The sequence below is a fragment of the Hypomesus nipponensis genome, chromosome 1 (assembly GCF_054491055.1).
Source record: "Hypomesus nipponensis isolate SF chromosome 1, ASM5449105v1, whole genome shotgun sequence".
Lineage (NCBI taxonomy): Eukaryota > Metazoa > Chordata > Actinopteri > Osmeriformes > Osmeridae > Hypomesus > Hypomesus nipponensis.
This window is the reverse complement of record NC_140361.1, coordinates 7,265,003-7,285,712: the sequence shown is the minus strand read 5'-3', so window position 1 is coordinate 7,285,712 and position 20,710 is coordinate 7,265,003. Positions and strand designations below refer to the sequence as shown.

At 42.3% G+C, this 20,710-nt stretch overlaps 4 protein-coding genes across 9 annotated transcripts; 2 read left to right on the top strand and 2 right to left on the bottom strand.

Annotated features, from left to right (window-relative positions):
* The first annotated feature begins 3,903 nt into the window (after nt 1–3,903).
* Nucleotides 3,904–11,104, top strand: LOC146302269 (N-acetyllactosaminide beta-1,3-N-acetylglucosaminyltransferase 2). Of its 2 annotated transcripts, none has more exons than XR_014729804.1 (2): nt 3,904–4,230; nt 10,967–11,104. XR_014729804.1 is itself a non-coding variant. In XM_084672964.1 (2 exons), the coding sequence occupies exon 2, from the start codon at nt 4,849–4,851 to the stop codon at nt 6,232–6,234; it is 1,386 nt and encodes a 461-aa protein (XP_084529090.1). In that variant the 5' UTR covers nt 3,904–4,230; nt 4,845–4,848; the 3' UTR covers nt 6,235–6,516. The 2 variants fall into 2 exon arrangements, 1 of the variants encoding a protein (XP_084529090.1); XM_084672964.1 differs by lacking the exon at nt 10,967–11,104 and adding an exon at nt 4,845–6,516.
* eif1ad (eukaryotic translation initiation factor 1A domain containing) lies at nt 6,752–8,764 on the bottom strand. 2 transcript variants are annotated; one of them, XM_084673589.1, is made up of 5 exons: nt 8,627–8,764; nt 8,190–8,308; nt 7,794–7,902; nt 7,528–7,636; nt 6,752–7,417 (listed from the first exon to the last, which is right to left on the bottom strand). In XM_084673589.1, exons 1-5 carry the CDS (start codon nt 8,736–8,738, stop codon nt 7,171–7,173), a joined length of 696 nt encoding a protein of 231 aa, XP_084529715.1. In that variant the 5' UTR covers nt 8,739–8,764; the 3' UTR covers nt 6,752–7,170. The 2 variants fall into 2 exon arrangements, with proteins under 2 accessions (XP_084529715.1, XP_084529805.1); XM_084673679.1 differs by having other exon boundaries at nt 8,667–8,764.
* Nucleotides 8,862–14,187, bottom strand: ctsf (cathepsin F). Its single transcript, XM_084672856.1, has 13 exons — nt 13,756–14,187; nt 12,955–13,065; nt 12,143–12,224; nt 11,725–11,859; nt 11,350–11,463; nt 10,989–11,137; nt 10,809–10,905; nt 10,640–10,720; nt 10,380–10,499; nt 10,161–10,225; nt 9,914–10,004; nt 9,772–9,830; nt 8,862–9,640 (listed from the first exon to the last, which is right to left on the bottom strand). Exons 1-13 carry the CDS (start codon nt 13,999–14,001, stop codon nt 9,566–9,568), a joined length of 1,425 nt encoding a protein of 474 aa, XP_084528982.1. The 5' UTR covers nt 14,002–14,187; the 3' UTR covers nt 8,862–9,565.
* A 533-nt stretch (nt 14,188–14,720) lies between these two features.
* On the top strand, nt 14,721–19,546 carry LOC146302267 (seipin-like). 4 transcript variants are annotated; one of them, XM_084673302.1, is made up of 10 exons: nt 14,721–14,835; nt 15,445–15,745; nt 15,933–16,011; nt 16,098–16,241; nt 16,506–16,541; nt 16,761–16,895; nt 17,763–17,860; nt 18,082–18,211; nt 18,498–18,600; nt 18,680–19,546. In XM_084673302.1, the coding sequence occupies exons 2-10, from the start codon at nt 15,468–15,470 to the stop codon at nt 18,928–18,930; spliced, it is 1,254 nt and encodes a 417-aa protein (XP_084529428.1). In that variant the 5' UTR covers nt 14,721–14,835; nt 15,445–15,467; the 3' UTR covers nt 18,931–19,546. The 4 variants fall into 4 exon arrangements, with proteins under 4 accessions (XP_084529428.1, XP_084529257.1, XP_084529477.1 ...); XM_084673131.1 differs by having other exon boundaries at nt 14,722–14,835; nt 15,427–15,745; XM_084673211.1 differs by having other exon boundaries at nt 14,797–14,835; nt 15,401–15,745.
* Nucleotides 19,547–20,710: the final 1,164 nt, after the last annotated feature.

Sequence of the window (20,710 nt, the reverse complement as noted above, 5' to 3'; positions counted from 1 at the left end):
TTATACAGACTCCTCGTTTTTTATAGACCAATCTCCTTCCTCCTTTCTTTTCTCTGAGTTTGGGATCTTCCTATTTTAACTGTGATATGATTCTGTCATCATGCAATATGAATCACTCCTGTGTAAAGGTGTATGTTTACATGAGTAGGAACCACATGCACGCTCTTTTTTCATGGGGGCATTCTTTCAAAGACGCAACAGGATGTGCTACTGTCCCAGACCGGAAGTCATGGGCTAGTTTTGACGAGTCACTCAGACAAACTTCCATCTGTCATTCACGTCATCTGTTACCCTTCATTGTGTGTTGTTATTTCCATAGAAACAGAATTATGCTGGAGTTTGAAGGGAAGATGTAATACAAGGTATGTGCACAGGTGTTCAGGGTGTTGTGACTATGGAGAGCATGTGTGGGTGTATGCTTGTGTGTGTGTTTGTGTGTGTGCGTGCATGTGTTTAGTGCTGTGCATTGGTGTGTATGTGTATTCATCTATCTAGAGTGTGGTCTCTGTTAATATGACATCCTCCACACATCAATCATCATGCAGCCGAAGCTCCATTGCACTGTAAGACCTCCTTCCATGAGCAGTCATTGGCCAGGGAGCTGCCAATCTAACCACCCCAACCAATCCAGTCAATCCAGCCTGATTCTGGCCTCCCATGGACTGCCCACCCCTGTTCCTATGCCAGCAGCTTTTAGCCGCACTGTGTCTCAGGACTTTCCCATCCCATCCAGTAAAAAAAAAAACTCCATCTCCCATAAGTCCACAGGCCAGATCCACTGTCTGTCTTTCCTGTCTGTTTGTCTCATGTGTGACCATGATGGGAATTTAGGATGAATTCGGAATGAAACTTGAAGAAAAAAAAAAGTCTGGTTTGTGAAATCCCTAAAAGCAGATAAAGTGTGTGGTTGTGACTGGGTTTCAGCGTGGGTGAAACCAACACGTTCAGTGAGTACGCATTGGGCACTAAGACGGTCACGTGTACTGACGCTGGTTTGCTGTGTGAAGTCTGGACCTGCTCGTCGAAATGACAGCACTGGTTCGCTGCATGACTGACAACACAGGTTCATTTAGCCACACCTCTCTCACGTTAACTGCCCGTCTGCAGTGCGTTTGATACTGATTGTTGTTGTTTTTTTGTCTTATTTATTCTTCTTTTTTTTATCACAGCCAACAGACGATGTATGATAATATTATTACTTCTTGCATCCTTGGTTTGCATATTTCCTATACCTTTATTGATTAACATAAGTATACCTTGCTTGGTCATATTGACTGAATTATCTGATACATGTCTGTTTGTCTCTGTTCACCTTTCGAATCAACCTATCTATCAGAGAATCTTAAGATAGAAAAAGGGGTGGCGGTGTTGCAGGTAGCAAAGCCGTCCACTCAACTGTAGGCAGCCAGTCGCTCCTTCCACTTCAGCTCAGAGGTATAATGACATCAGAGACAGAGGCAGAAACCTCCCCCCCCCCCCCCCCGCCCCCCCACTCGCTCCCTCCTCCCAGACTCATCTAGAGCAGGATGGTTGTACGTTCCATCCCATTTCTGGAAATTCAGGAAGTGATTTGAAACCCTTTTGCAAAGTTTTCTTTTATTGTGGAATGTAAAAAGGAGAAAAGAAATGAATAGAACAGAAAAGAATGCACTGTCTGCCAGGCGTTGGTTCTCTAACATGATGTATACTCTGATGTTTCAAATGATTGATATGAAAACAATGAATGTGAGTCCCTTTTATTTTTAGTCAGTTTTGGAATTTGCTTCTTGAGGTGGCAGAAATTAAAATGGAACAGAGCTCAACTGTAATCCAGAGAACAGGATGCAGTTTGAGGAATGGTACACCCCCCCCCCCCCCCCCAAGTCTTTTCGATAAATATAAATTTGCCCTAGACAGAGGATTCACTGGAGCTGCATGTATCACTGATATGTTTAGTAAATACATTTTAAAAAATGACAGCAAACTCCTCCAATGAATTTAGAGGAATCTTATGATCACTTAGAAATACATTACGTTGTTTTCATTGCCCAAAGTTCTGGCTAGTTTGTTTTGTGTCACTGTAATCTGGGATTTGCAATGTGGAATACTGCAAGAGAGGGTAGTGTGCTTCTAGAGGTAGTTGAATTGTAACCCCCCCAGCCCCACCCCCACCCCCCCACCCCCTCTCTCTCTTTCTCTTTCTCTCACTCTCTCTCTTTCTTTCCTTTCCTTGAACCCATTTCTACCTTTCCCATCAAACACACACAATCTAATGGACATGCAGATAAACAAATCCACACTCTCCCCCACTGTACATTACACACTCTGACCCTACACACTACACATACACAGTATTCACCCATGTGCACACACAACACACACACACAAGTTGGAATTTCTTCCATGTGTGTGTTTGTCCAGCGATCATCCTTATTTTTTCTACCTCTTGCCTCTCCTCTCACCCCCTCCCCTTTATCCTCTCCCTACCTCCCCCCTCTCCTCACAACCCCACCCCTTTATCCTCTCCCTACCTCCCCCCTCTCCTCTCAACCCCACCCCTGCATGTCCTAGTGGTCCAGGTAGTTGGGTGCATGGAAAAAAAGCAGCAAGCAAATTGTTTTTCCACTCGGTGAAAAGTGTCTTCATTTAACATTCAGCAATAATTCCCCTTTTTCTCATTTACATTCTTGGAATATGCTAGACGTTTTTTGCAAGTTTTATCAACCATACTACTTGTAAAAGAAGAAAAATCAAAACCACCTCTTCATATGAAAATAAAACTTTATTCCTACCATTTTGAAATGGTGTTGTCCTCTCTGTCACAAAACCTCATCATTGTTGATGAGCATGTTCAGACCGTTTCTAGTGGTTTAGACAGCTTCTGGTTGGTTTGAATTGGGCAAAATAAAATAGGCCTATTGCAGAAATAGCCACAAGGTGGCGCCATTCAGTTTTTTTGTTAACGTATCCATAAAAGAAACGGAATGCAAGCGATGTTGAACATTATTTGTTATCTCATTGCTTTGGAATGTGGAGGGCATTTTTGTCATATTTGTGATCAGGGACTACAAGATTAGTGAGCCTTTATAGTCCCAATTATGGATGCAGTGAGTTCAATATGAAACGGAATGCTTTTCCCCAACATTTTGCTATACATTGACTGTTTACTCTTCTCTGTAGGCCTATTCGTATTTCTGTGTTAAAGTTCATTAGGGCTCACGTTCTTCAGTCTTTATCCCGTACGAACAGTCCGGTTACACACAAGCCTCAGAGACAGGATTATTTTAAAGTCTAAATAAATAAATATTTTAGGGGTAGTGAGGATAGAAATATGTTAATGTTATGCCTAACGATAGTTTTCCTTAGGATCAATAGGCAATATATTTAGTTTGTTATTGTCATATTGCAATAATGTCACTATTTAAATTATTTTTCCTGCAGTAGCTTACCTGTAATTTTAGTATGCACACAATACGGAAACGTTAGCTTATAAAGGGTTAGGGTGTGTAAAGACTTGCTTGAAAGGCTACGTTTTACTGCAGACTAGACGCTGCTGTAGTCAGTGTAGAGAGGGACATGGACAATGCTAGCCATTTCGGTTGCACCCAGACACCAGCAACAGTAGCTAACCAAACCCCAACAAGGTGTTTCAAACACTTTATTTAGTTGACAGGGTGTGGCAGCAGAGCATATAGCCTAGAGTTCGTTTATAGTAAAACATTCCTTATTCGGCTCGGGCGAGAAAAGGTAGAGGAAAGGTAGAGGACTGTGAGGATTGGGCAACTTGATTTTAGGTTATCTATGTGAAATGTCACATAGAATGTGAAACTTTTCATTTTGCAATGCGTTCAGCCAATCATTATGGGCGACTTGAGAACGTAACGTTCTGACTAAAAAGCATGTTGACAGCATTTGGATAGGTACGGACTAATCAGGAAGAGATCATAATAGGAGTATTCAGTCTGGATCTATTTCGTCCGCATTTACATTCAAATAATCGTTTACTTCTTACAGACTGTGTCCTGCTATTCAAACTTGTGACAGAGAGACATCTGAACGCACCTTCAGCAATCAGGAGTCAAGAAATCGGACCGTTGACTCCTTACTTGGTGTTGATTTTGATTATTTAATCATTTAAAAACAAAATTCAGATAATGAATATGACTAATCTCCAGTGACATTATCCTGTGACATTATTGTGCAGAGGAAAACGCTGACTACTGTCCTTTAAGAAACGTTCCTTTTTAAAAGGTAAGTCACATTTTAGTGAATTATTCTTTGAAGCGTCGTCCGAATTTCAACTGTTATATAAGATTAAATGTATTCAGAAATAATAAACATTACACTTTTAAAATATCACAACATATTCGTGACAAAAGTTATCCCCCCCTCCAAAAACACTGTGAACCAGTTTACATAACATTCACATTTATTTAGTGAAGTACTTCAGAGACTCATTCCTGATAAGGTTGGTTGCTTTACTAGACACAGGCTTGTCAGGTAGCCTAATGTAGGAGATAATAGCTCTGTGGGTGTACGGTGTGGGTTAGCATTGGTGTGGCTGTGGAATATTGCTTCTGGGGACAAGAGGGAAACATGCTCCTGTGAGGTCTTGTAATTGTATAAATAGACTTTTGGGGGTAAGCTTTCTAGCTGTGCAGTACTCCCATATGTACACATGGTTTTATCCTTATAAGTTATCAAAATCGACTTGTTTTTTAAACTATTTAGATACCTGCTTTCATATTGTGTCACCTGAATCTAGAGAATACACTGTAATATTAACCAGACCATTTGGTGTGACAAGGCACACATAATCAGATTCACTTATGTCATTTGAGCTCTTCCTCCATCCCCTCCTCTAGCTGAATGGCATATTGCTATTACCGGTGGCGTCGGGTGCTCCTGTGCCTGTGTATGCCCTGCATCTTGCTGGCGTTGCTGATGATCTACATTGCTTTGATGGTGTGCTTCAACATTACCTCCACCGTCATCAGCAGTACCATCTCAGGCGAATTGGACACCCACTTTATTGCCCCAGGTAGCTTTAGAAATGATGGTAATGCCCCTATACCCACCAATACTTTTTGGGCCCTCCAGCCAAACAAGGACGCTCTCTGGAACCAGCTCCAGCGGCTCATTGACCACCAGTACAACCCTATCCTGAGGTCCAACTCCACTCTGGGAGCCAGGAAAAGCAGCGCTGTAAATGACACATCGGAGAGGTTCTCATTGAGCAGAGTGTCCTCTCAAATGGCCGATTTTGAAAAGCTGCCGAGCCACGTGAGAGATTTTGTGCGTTACATGCACCAGAGGGAGTACCCCGTCCTCAGAGAGCCTGCCAGGAGCTGTGAACAAGGGGGAAGGGCAGAGGACAATCCGCAGACCCCTCTTCTCTTACTGGCCATCAAATCACAGGAAGAAAACTTTGCCAATCGCCAGGCCATCCGGCAGACGTGGGGCCGGACGGGCTGGGTGTTGGGGAAGCGGGGGCGGGGTGGGTTAGTCCAGCGGGTGTTTCTACTAGGGAAAAATCATGCAAAGACAGCTTTGAATGTGTTGCCACTGTTAGAGCTGGAAAGCCAGCAGTACCAGGACATCCTCCAGTGGGGCTTCCATGACTCCTTCTTCAACCTCACTCTGAAAGACGTCCTTTTCTGGGACTGGTTCTCCCACTTCTGCCCCCGCACCCAGTTTGTTTTCAAAGGGGACGATGACGTTTTGGTTCAAACTCCAGCCTTGTTGGACTATCTTCAGGAGCAAAAAAACCAGGCAAGAGGGATCAGGGGCCTGAGGAACTTAATAGTGGGGGACGTCATTGGTGCAGCCCACCCTATCAGGGATGAGTCTCTGAAGTACTTTATTCCAGGCAGCCTCTATAAGGGTTTGTACCCTGCATATGCCGGTGGGGGAGGTGTAGTATACTCTGGCTTCCTGGCCAGGCGTCTGAACAAGGTGTCCCGCAGAGTCCACCTCTTCCCGATAGATGACGTTTACGTGGGCATGTGCCTTCAGAGGCTTAACGTCAATCCCATCCACCACCCTGCATTCCTCACTTTTGACTTTTCCAAAAAGGAAGCAGAGCGACCATGCAGGTACCATTCCATCCTTGTTGTCCATAAGCGAAGCCCAGCCCAGATAACACAAATTTGGCTGGATCTCATGGCGACAGAGTCTCAGTGCAGCAACGCCACACTGAGAGTGGAGGAGAGTGATGGGAAAGGGGTTACAAAGCAATCTGCCATAAAATATTAAATGTTTCACATTTAGACATTCCATAATAATATATGATCCATATATTTATGCTGCTTAATATCACTACTATCATTATCTGCATTGTGTTTTAAGTATTTCCGTTCTCTGTACAGTATTTCAGCCTTTTTACCTCAACTCTTTATTTATATTGCTTTTTTACAATGGGTTTGGGTTTCCGGTCGTTCAGGCTATTCTGAGGAGTTTCATTCTCGATTTACAGGCACGGGGACTAATATTTGATTATCCAAGAAAGTACAGTCAAATAAACCATTTAAACTTTAATATCTACTTGCTCTTCATTGGAACTGTAATGTTAATATATTCATCATGAACTGATTCATTATAAACAACAAGATAAGAATGTATACACTAGTCCTTGATGTGAACATCCTAGGAAAATAAACTACTAAGAAAGGTAACAGAAAGTAATTCTAGTGAGCTTGTGTTCGGTTACACTATCACATCTCCACAATCATTGTGGTAGTCTCAACAGGAAAAATGTTATGACTAATTCAAAGACCATAAAAATTAATTTATTACACAGTATGTACATATAACAAACATCCTCAGTTACTCGGTCAGGAATGTCTGAAACTGACCTTTTCCCACAAAATGTACTTCTCGGTCAGAATAGGGACAGTAATTCTTCTGTCTTACATGGGTCAGAAGATTCACATTTGCTTTTCATAGTGGAGGCGTGTCAATAGGATTCAGTCCTCATACCAGATTACAAATAACATATCTAACAGGCTGTTTACGTTTCTTTAAATAACCGGATAAATACGACAGAACTGTGAATGATTTCCTGTATTCAATGGTTTGAAGAAATCGGCCATTTTAGTGATAGCATGTCTAACTACATCCATAAGGCAGCAGGAGGTCTGAGATCATTGGTGTTCATGTCTGTGTTGGTCCACAAAAGTGTATAAGTCACTTTTAAATTCCCACTACGAGCTGTTCTGGTCTGTCCTCTCCCTCTTTCCCGTCATCCTCCTCCTCCGTCTCATCCTCGCTCTCGCTGTACTGGTAAGTGCAGCGGTTGGTGTTGACAAACAGATCGCTCTCATCGTCATCAGACTCGCTGCCATGAGCACTAGTCTCCTCTTCTCCTGTAACCTCATCCTTCCGCTGCTGTCCTCCTCTCCTCTCCTCTGTCAATGTCTCTACTGTGAACCCCTCTGGCCTAGAAAATGGTATGATCCATGTCACCATAATGAGAGCGAGTAGAATACAGGGATAACAATTTGGTGTTGCTGTGGTGTAAATCTGAATGTCCTGGTGTGTGTTACTCACCACAGCTGCTGTTTCTGAAGATGCTGAATGTTGTCCCTGTAGAGTATGAAGCTGATCTCAGCCTTCACCTTCTCTCCCTCTTCTATTGGATCCACAATCACATAATCACCTATGGAGAGCCAGATGCAGATTGAGCAGCCATGCAGAACTGGGCATGTCATCAATGTGCTTAAACATGTCAAATATTTTAATTGAGATTGTACTGGGGCGTTGGTTTTAATGTTGACCTGACTGTGCAACCACGTAGTAAGAAGTAACAAGATTACCTCTCTTGATCCAGAGGTTTTTACGGAACTTGGTAGGCATGCTAACAAGAAAGTTCTCGCCTTGGGCTGTGACAGCCTCGTGCAGGTTGTTTCCACGGCTTCCCATAACCTGATGATGAATGTTTCAGAATGCAAAAAGACTTGACTTACAAGCCAAACTAGGATGGCAACTGAGAGCAAGTGGGACTTGAAAAGTGGGTGGTGTGACTCAGTGAGGAGGGGTTGAAGTTAATTTGTCTGATGCTCTGTCACTTCACATTGTGCTCTGTCTTTTTGTTTCCACATTTCCTTCCCTGATGACGTACCGTAACTGTTTTGAAAGGTGAGGGGAACAAAAACAAAATTCGATGTGGGGAAATACCACACCCCACCCGAGAATTTTGAATGCAGACTTACCTTTACAATCTGTTGGTTATCAGCTGGAGTGACAAAATCTCCTAGAACCTCTTTGACGACGTGTTTGCGTTTGGTAGCTTGAGACATAGCTGAGTGTTCGACTGGGTATGCTTCGCCAGCTGAGAAGAGTACAGTAACGTTGGAATAAGAGGTTAGCTAGGTAGTAGGGTACCTCGTCTACAGGGATGGGGGTTAAAAAACTATTGTGCTGATGACTAGTTGGCATCTGTGACGATCATGTTGGCTAATTAACATAACATACATTTATTCAATTATGTTGATATGACAATTAAAAAGAGCATGTAGCATTGAAGATAACATGTTTGCTACGTCGTTCGCTAACATGCATTCTACTACGTACTGCTTAGCTAGCAGGCTAACACAGAACGTCACCACGCAAATTATTTGAATGGATGATAAAGCACTCCCAAAGATACCTTGAAAGTAAAGTAAGTAGTTTCTTTGACGGAGACTCACGCTTCTGTGGATTCTTAAATCAAGTCGAATTTCAAAAATTACGTTTTGATTATTTTTAAGCAAACAAGGCATGCATGTTGCTGCTGTCGGACATTAATGACGCAATTTTGGCTTTATGGGAAATGTAGTCCGTTTGGTGTTTGTGTTACGTTCAAGAACTGCATTGTTAAAGGCAATACACGGTGAATAAATAAGTCATTTAATTCCCAACTTTTATTTCATCGTATGCACTGCAATAACAATTCATACATGTTTCAAACTTCATCAATTCCAATCCATGCAATCCTTATTTACTATTTCATGTTTACCAGTTACCACAGGGTACATATTGAAACGGTATTGCACATAACATTAAGGGAAAGGGACAAGGAAATCTTGCACAGATGTATAAACATTAGTAATCCAGCTATTCCAGATTATTCCACAGCATCAGCATGAACAGCGGCAACAGCTAGGGACACTTATAACATGACAGGTAGGCCCTATCTAAGCATAGTGTCTACCATCATGTGTAGGCTAATGCTTGATCAGTTTAAATTAAAGGTAGATCATGGAAATGATTTGCCTATAAGTTATGACCTTCTTCCTCAATACTATTTAATAAAATATATTTACAAACAAACTAAAATGAAATCTTAATTAATATTAAATATTAAAGGACTACATTATGAAGATTTTATGTTAAAGATTAGATGTGAGGTGCGTGGAACAAAATTCAGCCATTGTCGACAAGATCAGCAGGACAGTTCCAGATTCAGCCTGAATCTTACTAGAGTACATATCGGGGTGGGGAGGTGAGAAGGGTGACAAGCTGGAGGAGTTTTCTTGTTTGTTTTATGGATGGAAGTCCAAACATAATTTGGATGGCATAAATGTGTGTGGGTGTAAGTCCTTTTGTTCTAGTTGACCACAGCAGAAGAGCACATCTTGTTGATACCACAGAGTTTGGATCCTTTGTACAGATAGTAGTAACCCTGCATAAACAACAAAACAGGATTTCAATACCAACATGTGTGACAACACTCATTTCCACACACTGTCACATGACATGACCCATCCTAAACATGTTGTGGCAGACATTTAGAAAATACAATCTTCCTATCACCTGTTCTCCATAGTCCTCTCCCCAGCTGTTCTTGATCGCCCAGAATGGAGTGCCATTACCTAAGGGAGCAGGAAAGCAATGACTTTTTTTAACAACTGAACAGAAGGCAGTGTGTCAAGCTTAAATGTACGGTTAGTCTTACGTTCTCCGTATCCCACTAGTAGCACTGCATGGTCGATCATCCAGGGGTTGCAGAATATCTTCAAAGGGTGAGACACACCCTTTCTGTAGAACTGGGATTGGAGGGATAGAGATTGGAGTCAGACAATATACTAGAAACTTCACAAGTACATAAGCACATGTCAACACAGACACTGCTGTTTGCATCACACACTTGAATGTCAACATGAGGACAGTGAAGCATACAGCAGTAGTGTTAAATCTGTTACCTGCATGGCGAAAGCGTTTAGGGCCACCGAGACAGGTCCATTTTCAGCCAGCCAAGCAGCAATTTCTAAATCGGAAAATAGATGAAAATCAAGACCAATCCTTAAAAGTATACAACTTACATCAACCAACGCATACATGTTTCCATCCATGTTTCTATTCCTTCTTGACCCTTCTCTCCCCCCCCCTCCCTTACCAGTTCTCCATCTCCTCCCACTCACCATTCTCATCCTTGGAAAGCTCCACAGAGCTGTTGATGTAGGCAGCCACCTTGCCCGTGGTGAAGTCACAGCTCTGCTTCTTTCCTGTGTAGTTGTAGTCTGTCTCTGTTTCCAGGCCTCCTAGAGACAACAACAACCAGGGAAAACATAGAATAATTACATTTTAAAATATTAAATCCTTAGGAGTGATAGGTTATAAAATCATAGTATGAGTCAGGATGACATGCAAATCCCTTCCAGAGTGTTCCACCAGTCCTCACCCAGCTTCTCAATAGCCTCATAAGCATTTGATGGCAGCCCACCCCCGCACGCCTGGTCCAGCCTATCACAGTCCACCAGCTCTGTAAATGACAGATTATTCAACCAACAAATCAAATGTGTTTTAGAAAAGGTTAGCGTTAAGGATGGATCTATGGGTGAATGTTTGACCTTGTTCAGAGAGTGACAGCAGACTTCCTCTCTTGATGAACCACTGACCCTCGATGTTACCAGTCACTGAGAATGCCCAGCAGGACCCACACATACCCTGAAACACACACACACATACAATTACCTTCATATTCTCAGCTTTTTCATGTGCTTCCCAGGACCATATGTGAGGCCACCTACCTGGTTCTTGACAGGGTTGACAGCTCCATGCTCTCTCCAATCCCAGCTTGGAGGAGCGGGACCATGAGGGCGAGCAGCTGGCTTCATTGGTTTGTGGAGGGTCCACTGGCTCAAGAGGGGATTCAGGTACAGAGACCGAAACTCCTCCTCTAGATTTAGAAAGGGGGAGAGCAGGAAAGAGGGACAGTCATAGAGGGAGTTGATATGGACACGGGGAGAGAGAAGACAGTGGGGTAGACAAAATGGGGCACAATTACAGGTGAGGAACAAAATTATTTTTACATGTACAACATTAAAATTGATCAAATAGCAACTTCAAAAGATGAGATATTGTGTGTTTAGTCATGTTGTATACACATACCTGTGAGGTCACTGAACTTAGTGACCCCATACTCTGCTGAGCCCTGGTCCAGAGACTGCAGCTTCTCTGCCGTCTTGAGGTTTTGGTGGAAGATACGCAGGCGTCGATCAGCCTCTGTGGAGTCAACGGTCACATTGAAAATGACACATGACATCATCCCAGTATCAGGGAGGCAATGACACGTAAAACGAAGAATAATCAAAGAGCACATTGTAGATTCAAGTCAGCCTGTGTGAGAATGGGCTCAGTCCTGAGCTTCTGATGAAATCAACTCACTATCACACACAACATTGTAAGAACGCATTGTTGCCAGAAGCAGTGGTCATTAATTGACATTATCTATTGTTATGCATTTAGTCTTATTCTGTCTCTCACCCTCTTGGCTCCGGTAGGTGCGGTTGTATTTGACCACAAAGTCTTTGAACTGGCCCAAGAGCTCCACAGAGGCTTCTGCAGGCTTGCTGGTGGCCAGAGGTAGGAAGTCTACCTGGTTGGTCTCCTTGGACTCCACTAGACCAGACAAACATTGTAAGAAGCAATGTATATAATCATAATCGTAAAAGTAATTTGACAGTACAGTAAAATAATATGTCGAAGTACAACGTTAAGTTTAAATCCCAGATTAATCCTACACTGGACCAAAAATGTACTTAATGAAGTAACTTGTACTATGTCCAGTAAATACATGCCATTCATACACAATGCCATACACAATTCTCCAAATGATAAATAAACCGTTTGACAGCATCATTGTGACCATGTTTCCAGAGTTTGAAGTCCTAATTCCACTGACCTGCTGGTTTGCATTTCTGTTTGAGCAGGGTGGAGGTGCTCTGCCATGGAATGTCCCAAACTTCAAACACACAAACTTCCGTCTGACCGTAGGGACACAAGGCTCAACATTAGAGGACAATCTTTGTTTATGTTTCTTATACAATCCTAATTGTTATTAGGTTATTAGTTATTGACAGTGCAGTCAAATAATATGAGAGTATGGCGGATACTGTAAAAAGACGCCGTTCTATGAGTAATTATGTGTAGAATTGTTTGTTCAATTAAATATGTACACAGCACAAATATATTTGCATACTGTACAAATACACAGAACGATCCATGGATAACAATATGAATTGTACAACTGAGCTTCATCTATTTAAAAAACAGTTCTCTAAACCTCAAGAGACAATACTAATCACATTTTGGCTAAGTCATGACATGACACAAAGAGACCCTGGGACAAATAGTAGACTGCAAACAGTATGAAAGCAGGTGAACAACAGAGAGGGTAACTGGGAGCCAAATCCAAGTCATGAGGCGGTAGTGATCATCACAAGGTCTTGGTCACATGACCAATTGTGGGTGTAGTAAAGGGAGCTGGTTTAATTATCAAAACACACACAACCATATGCACCATGATGCACAAATACTGTAGGTCTTAGAAAGGTCGCTAAGCCTCTCTTTTTTGTATTAATGTTGGCCACTGTTCACATTTGCAGAGTTGTTGAACAATATTTATTGATATAGTCCATATAAAGTTCAAGTTTATGACATAGTTTACCAGCAGACTTGTAAGTATTGGAGGTATAGGGTTCTGTGTAACTTCACCTTCAGTTTGTGAAGCTCAGGGTAGAAATCACAGGTCCTCAACACAGCAGACTTCTTACACTGGGTATTACTCAGCTCCACTGTGATGGTGTAACGGATTCCCTTCACCAACTTAAATATAGACACATTCAAAGTTAACACATAGTTATGCTCAGTCAGGTAAACAATATTTTATAAAGAACGTATGGTTGTTTTTACAGCTAAGACCACTATCATAACACATACAAAGGGGTACAAGATACACCAAGGAATGGACTCAATATCTTCGTGTTGATATTACAAGGAGGGCCAACAATTATTTCAAAACACATCAGTTCACCTGGTAGTCTACAAAAGTTACAAAATGAATGTAGAATACATTTTTTATTATTATAATTATTATTATTATTGATTCTGTAGTCTTACTATTATTTTTACCCTATTAATTAATATATATTTACAAAGTTGTACATGTATTTATTCATTCGTGTATTTATTTGTGCAATTGTTCAGTTATTCACACCTTTAAAATACGTTAACAGATTGTTTTTGCTTGATCAACAGACTACACTGCAACGGTTTCACGCAGGTTAGACGCACACGACCATGTGACACAAATTGCCCCTTTAAACGGAGCAGCCGCATAATTCCCTGGGTTGTTTACAACACAAAACACGTAGTCTACAAACCCAAAACGTACATTGTCGACAACTTTGCATGTATATAGCCTACCTAAATCCTCAAAAGGCATTATTTTTGGCAAACGATGTGGTAGACATTTTCTATTACGATGTCTATTTAAACACACAAAAATATTCTTACCTGTTTGCTGGCAGAGAGGATTTTACTAACTCTGCGAACGTGCATTGCATTAGACCCCATGTTATAACGCTCCTCGGCAAACTTGAGAGCCTTTTTTAGACCTGGGTCCGAGTCCAATAAACGGACTGCAGAACCGGGTGCCCCGATTAATGGTTTGTCTAAATCCCCATCCGAGCCTAGAACCGAACCGATTAAGGCCAGTGTCAGGCAGAAGATTACCGGACAACGGAGAAATCCAACGTCCATGGTGACCTGCCGATGGATACGAATAAAAACTGCGCACAATGGACGCTAAATTATAAAACAGGACGTCTGTCTCCCCTATTTGACTATGCAACGTTATTACAACATCCGAGGCTTCCCAACCTGAAAGGATTACACAATGGATTCAATGTTGCCGTTTTCCAGAAACAACCAGGCCATAGCACTGTGCATGTGGTGGGAGGAGCTACGAATAATGTACTTGCGGGGGGGCATGTTCAAGATACAGTGGTGCGGCTGGGTTTAACTCTATATAAATGTTGGGCGATGTTGTTGTTAATATAGTATGTCTATAACATCTGTACATTCACAATGTACAAAATACAATATCCTGAGAGAGAATACAGAATGGAATAATAAATGAGTATGGGGTATGTGATTTCTCACAACAAAGAAAGCACACTGAGGGAGTTATGTGCTGAAGTTGAAGTCTTTCAACATTCACCCTATTTCCTAACACTGTCTAGATTCCAGTGAAATATGGATACTCCTCCTCTTGACTAAAATGTCATGTTAAACTGGAGCAAGATCTTTAAAGGTATATAGAATATAACAATCCAATTGATTTGTGTGTATAAATTAGCTCCACAAACCTTTCACTTTTGTCAATAATGTAAAGTTTTAGAGTGGTCTGCAGCTGTTTTTCTGTATGCTTTAAATGTGTGGGAAGGGCTAGGCTTCTATCCAAAACAGTGTTTTTCAAAGAAGCCAATTGGAAAGCTTGTTGGTAAGGTCACAGAAGTGTGTGTGAGATTGTATTGTCCGCACTGTGATACAAACTGTGAAAGCGCAAGGGGACAGCGAGGGAAACACACCAAGGTAAGATTTTTGATACATGAAGTAAATTCCCTAGATCTGCCCTGAGGTCACTGAGGTGAGTGGGAATGGGAGTTTTGGTGAGTTTGTACAGAGTAGACCTATATGTTTGACATATTCAAGCAAGGATATCTTTCTTTTTTTAACCTTTGATTTAATTTCATACCATCACACAAGGACAAAGCTAGATTGAAATGTGATTTTTGCAATATTGTTGTTGTACCATTTTGTGCATCATTTATTTGACTTTCATGACAAGTTATATAGCAACCACACCAGTAAGCTTTAACCTGCCTTGTTCTTGTTGTTTAGATACTTCTAACCAATGGTAAATTGTCAAATGGACAGTTGTAACAGTAGCATGATTGTCTGTCTGCATTGAGACTGAATCATCTGATGCAGTGTGTTCAGTGTTCACACTCGACTGAGATTGGTCTCAGTGGTTTCAAATGACTGGGCCATGTCATTGCAGTCTCTGGGTTTCCAGCTAACCTTCCCATAATCCCTGAAAAAGCTTAGATAAGTCACATCTCCCCATCCAGATACTTTACAATGTGTGTGTTCATAGCAAACCCCATGTGATCCTCGGTACAGTTTCCAACTTGTGATCAGATCCCATCAAAACACTCCAGAAGATGGACCAGGAAGACAATCTCATGGATGGAGAAGGTCATCAAGAAACTGGCAACCCAGTCATAGGTGAAACAGAAGATCCGATTGGACTAGCACTCCTGTGGCTCCATGACAAGGTTGCCATGGCAATGCTGCAGACACGTCAGAGGGTGTTACAGGCGGGGGTGATGCTCATTTTCGTGACTCTGCTACTGTGGATCTCCAGTTTCCTCTACGGCACCTTTTACTACTCCTACATGCCTCTGGCCACCTACAACACACCTGTGCACTACTTCCACAGGTGGGGGGGGTGGCATTATTTTATTTTTTGATTATTTCGATCCATCTATTTTAATGTTTTACTCTGTTTCACACACATATACACACACACCTCCCAAACTCAGTGTTACAGATGTTAACAATTATATACTGTTACCCAATACTTTTAAGCTAAACACCAATACCTAATAAGTGCTGACCCCATACAGGGTGGGCTGTGACTCCTCTACCTCCGTTTGCTCCTTCCCCATCGCCAACGTCTCTCTGCTGAGGCACGGCAAGCACCAGGTGACCACCCCTCCACACTTACACCCAACTGATCTCCATCCATCCACCTATCCAACCATCCATGACTCAAACCCTCCCCCTCATAGGTAATGACATATGGCCTGCCCTACCGGATTTGTCTTGAGCTGGAGATGCCAGAGTCACCAGCCAATCAGGAGCTAGGCATGTTTATGGTTTCCATGACCTGTTACTCCAGAGGCGGCCAGACTGTTAGCTCCACAATTCGCTCAGTAAGTGGTCTAAACATGCCTCTCTGTCTCTCTTTCTCTGTCTCACACTATATGTATTTATGTAATTCTCTCTGTCTGTCCTATTCTGTCTCTCTCTTTATTTGTCTCTCTCACCCAAATACACAAAAAATATGAATGGACTGTCATTCCGAAGACACACACCACACACACGCAGAGACACACAGTCACCTGTAACTAAGGTTTCACAGTCCTACAGTGGTAAGTGAAAGCACCCCTCAGGTGACTCTTGCCTCTCTGTCTCAGACCAGCCAGTCCCGCTCTGCCTCCAGCTCTCGCTTTGTGAGTATGCCTCTGCCACATGCTGACACCCCACGCAACCGTATATGCATGCTACGACTTCTCTCTTCTCTCCTAAGGCTAAAACAGTTTCACGTGATCCTCTAAGATATCACAAGAATGCTATACAACACTGTTGGACATAAACAGCAAAGGAAATGACACGGCAGATTTGCTGTATTTCACCCACCACAATGCATCGTATTCCCGCCATCTGGCCAGACCATGCTGCATTACCGGTCGGGCCTGCTGAGGATTATGGGAACCCTGCTCTTCCTGCCAGCGTACCTCAGCGGTGCAGCGGAGCAGAAGCAGCTGGTGGAGGTGGAGCTGTACTCAGACTTTGTCGATAACTCTGTGAGTACAGGGTGTGTTAGTGTGTTCTCTCATCCAACTGGTCACCTGAAGTACATGAGAGAGACAGAGAAAGGGGTGTGTGACATAAACTGTGGCTTCAGAAATTATTCACACCCCTTCACTTTTAGCACATTTTATTTTGTTGTATGGATCAAATGGACCATTTTCCCCATTACTCTACACTCAACTACCTCTAATGACAAAGTAAAAAACACATTTTAAGACTTCAGCCTTAAAGGTTTTAGTCTGGACTTTAGTAAGACTCCAAGAAAACTGTCATAAGCCTTTTACCCAAGAGTGGCTTCCATCAGCCTCTCCCTGACCAAGGCCTTACCAAGTTTGGATAGACAGCAACACCTACGAAGAGTCCTGGTGGTTCCATTAACTTCTTTTATTCCAGGAATGAACTTTGTCATTTCACAATCCTTGAGGCCACTGTGCTTCTGGGAACACTCAAAGCTTTAGAAATGCTTTTCTATCTTTGCCCTGATCTGTGCTTACCGCAGTTGTATCCGAGAGAGTTCCTAGAACTTCATTGCTTGGAATTTGTCCTGACATATACTGTGAATTCTGGGACCTGATAAATACAGGTGTGTGCCTTTGTTAACTTTGTCCAACCAATTCAATTTGACTTCAAATGTGGTTCCGTTTGGTATCAGTTTTAGATCCTGAATTTGCAACAACAACAAAAAAACAACAACAAAAAACATTACATTTACTGGGTAATTCAGTGTAGATTACTGGACAAAAGTGGCAATGGTATCTAACTTACTATTAAATCTACAACCCAATAAAAAGTGCTGAAAGTGATTTGAAGACATTGTATCTCATGTACGGGCTCTTACAGTGTGCTTTACCCCTGGGCAGTGCTTCCCTTCTATAGGGGCAGTCGTCGAGATTCACTCCCACAGGGTGCAGATCTACTCAGCCCACCTCTACATACATGCCCACTACACGGGCATCAGGTTAGTGCCCCCACAGGCTCCTCCAAAGTAAATGTACACATCCAGATACGGTCATACATGTCATACATTCCATAGACATATAGTTGTTGATATACGCTGTGATATGACTGAAATCTGAAAACAACTCATGGAAATACAGCAGGCTTACAATATCATCCATGCAAGCTATTGTGATGATTTAGAACTGTGTTCAATTTAGCAGCTCATCCTTTCCTCTCCAGATACCTGTTATTCAACTTTCCACTGGTGTCAGCGTTTGTGGGTGTGGCCAGCAACTTTGCCTTCCTCAGTATCATCCTAGTGTCTGGTTACCTGCGCATGTTCTGGGGTCAGCTCTGGACACCCAAACAGGTGAGAGGGCAACGGGCCATTTAAACAGTAGAATGCCTTTAAGTAGGATATCTTTCCTTTTTTCTGAAACACCTATTAGCTTGTTGACTTCTATTTACACATCTTACATTTAGCAGACACTCTTATCAAGAGCGACTTAAAGTAAGGCAAGTAGGGTAAAGTGCCTTGCCAAAGGTCACTACGTAATTTTTGCACAGCCGGGAATCGAACCGGCAACCTCCTGATTACTAGCCCAATTCCCTAACAGCTCAGCCACCTGACACATATCGGTGTGCTTCTGCATTAGGCAGGATTTTGGGATTACCTTCAACAGGGGTCTGGACTCCAGTCACAAAGAAGACTAAGTGAAAAGATAGACCATTCAGAAGATGACCAGGATAACATTGCAGGTACACACATACCCACACACATACACCTTCCTCATGTTTTGTAAATCCTCAGTATTTACATTGATTTGCTTTCTGTCAGAAATCTCAGCAGATCCTCAGACCTATGAAGAAGCACAGTTTGAATCCAGTCTGAAACGAGAGGACCAGTCCAGTCTCCACACAGCTGGGGGGAGCATGGAGGTCAAACACAGAAGAATCCAGAATGACACCGCGGTAGAGACCATTCTTGAGAGGGGGGTGATGAATAAGGGAGTGTCCACTGACTCAGAGCTGGAGGGGCTGCCTGATAGCACTCCTGCCACACACATAGGATCCTGTGTGATCTCCTGAGGAGGGTCAGGCATGCCCAGTGAATGTTTGGGATGCCCACCCAAAATTGTTTCCAAGTTCTGCAAATATTGATCAATGGTTCGTAATGTGGAAGGTGCACAGTGGCGTCAAGGCCAGCAGGGGGTGCCAAAGTATGTGATAAGACCCACCACGTATGTTGATTTAAAACTATAGGATTGTTGTCTAGTAATGCCTAGGCTTATCATGCACATGTACAATTTTGACATGTACAATTTTAGTGAAGCAGAAGTATGTTGCAATATTTTGAATCAAAAGAGCTTACATTTCACAAGCAGAATGAAGGTCACTATCTGTCTGTCTGTCTGCCTATCTATCTCCATATAACTGTCTATGTCTATCTGTATTTCTCCTCGCAATGTCGAAATATTACTTGCATATTATGATTGTTCATGTATGTCTGCAAATGATCATTGCTAAGGCCTACTGTAAGTTATGTTACATTTAAAAGTATATGTTGCCCTTCAATGAATGAAACATTGCCAAAAAAATTACCTTACAGACCACCCAGTCATTTTATGAACTTCAGCAGACAACTCAACTAACCCTTATGTTCAGTCAAATGCAGATTATTTTCATTAAATGGAGATAACATGAATCAACATAGCAAAACTCGATTTGGACGGCATTAATACAGAAAATGCAAACATTTTTGAGATAGAGAGAGAGGGAGAGAGAGAAAGAGAGAGAGAGAGAGAGAGAGAGAGAGAGAGAGAGAGAGAGAGACAGACAGACAGACAGACAGACAGACAGACAGACAGACAGACAGACAGACAGACAGACAGAAAATGTTCTTAATACAATCGAGCCTGCAGGTTCCTGGTCACACAAGGGTGTTTTGTAAACTTTGTGGCATCAGTGCATGCAAAATATGTATAACACGGGAAGAGAGAGCAGCTAAAACAACCACTGGCAGTTAGACACGACAACACTGTTACATTAACCTGTCAAGGGGTTGCTGCCACGCTGAGAAGGTAGGCTGCACGTACATGTGGGATTTGTATCAACATTTTAGTTTAAGTTTTTTTGTCTTGTGTTGGAAACTATATGGAAAGTTCATGGATGTCTTTTCGCTGATCTCTTTTAATTCCATAGCTTTGGAGGAAGGGCTGAAGCAGGGGTTGGATCCGTATAATTCATTCATGTGATGCCACACCAGACATATGTGATATCTTAAAGGATATTTTACTCTCGGAATAGACACTCATAGACACATTTTACTCTCGGAATAGACACTCATCTTTGAAAAGAAACTGTGTGATTGCATGTCGTATATCTGTGTGAGATAATGTTTCACTAAAATGGAGGCAAACTCCCCACTACTCCCTACCATGGAGGACAAGAGGGATGGAGAGAACGAATGCAAAGAAGCAGTGGATGTTTCAATGGAAGGACACATGTCTAATGGAGCTGGTGGAGAGGACTGTAAAGTTGGACCTATGAAAGACGTCAGCCAAAGTTTGACAATCAGAGGCAGTTTGTCTGGTGCCACGGGTAAGCTAAGGGAGAGATGTCGAGAGAAGAAGAGAGAGAAGTTGGGAGGGAGCATGGTGAACGAAAGAGAAGCAGGAGAGAGAAAATTTAGTAAAATGACAAGGAGCAAACTTTGCAAGAGGCTGGAGAGACAGAGGACGGGCGAAGAAATACTTGAAGAGGAGGAGAGAGAAAGAAACAAAGTTACAGATGGAGAAACGGAGGGGAGATGCACAACAGACTCAGGGATGGAGGTAGAGAGAGAAGGAGATGCAGGGATGGAGGGAGA

What these genes read in the sequence shown, in the direction of transcription:
- LOC146302269 (XM_084672964.1), top strand. Translation starts at nt 4,849, where the DNA reads ATGGCATATTGCTATTACCGGTGGCGTCGGGTGCTCCTGTGCCTGTGT.
- ctsf (XM_084672856.1), bottom strand. Translation starts at nt 14,001, where the DNA reads ATGGACGTTGGATTTCTCCGTTGTCCGGTAATCTTCTGCCTGACACTG. An exon ending in TCAACCCTGTCAAGAACCAG is followed by an intron (nt 10,906 to 10,988) that starts GTAGGTGGCCTC and finishes TGTGTGTTTCAG; the next exon opens with GGTATGTGTGGGTCCTGCTG. An exon ending in GCTGTCACTCTCTGAACAAG is followed by an intron (nt 10,721 to 10,808) that starts GTCAAACATTCA and finishes TGTCATTTACAG; the next exon opens with AGCTGGTGGACTGTGATAGG.
- eif1ad (XM_084673589.1), bottom strand. Translation starts at nt 8,738, where the DNA reads ATGCCTTGTTTGCTTAAAAATAATCAAAACGTAATTTTTGAAATTCGA. An exon ending in ATAACCAACAGATTGTAAAG is followed by an intron (nt 7,903 to 8,189) that starts GTAAGTCTGCAT and finishes ATTCATCATCAG; the next exon opens with GTTATGGGAAGCCGTGGAAA. An exon ending in AAACCTCTGGATCAAGAGAG is followed by an intron (nt 7,637 to 7,793) that starts GTAATCTTGTTA and finishes GGCTCTCCATAG; the next exon opens with GTGATTATGTGATTGTGGAT.
- LOC146302267 (XM_084673302.1), top strand. Translation starts at nt 15,468, where the DNA reads ATGGACCAGGAAGACAATCTCATGGATGGAGAAGGTCATCAAGAAACT. An exon ending in CCTGTGCACTACTTCCACAG is followed by an intron (nt 15,746 to 15,932) that starts GTGGGGGGGGTG and finishes GACCCCATACAG; the next exon opens with GGTGGGCTGTGACTCCTCTA. An exon ending in AGCTCTGGACACCCAAACAG is followed by an intron (nt 18,212 to 18,497) that starts GTGAGAGGGCAA and finishes CTTCTGCATTAG; the next exon opens with GCAGGATTTTGGGATTACCT.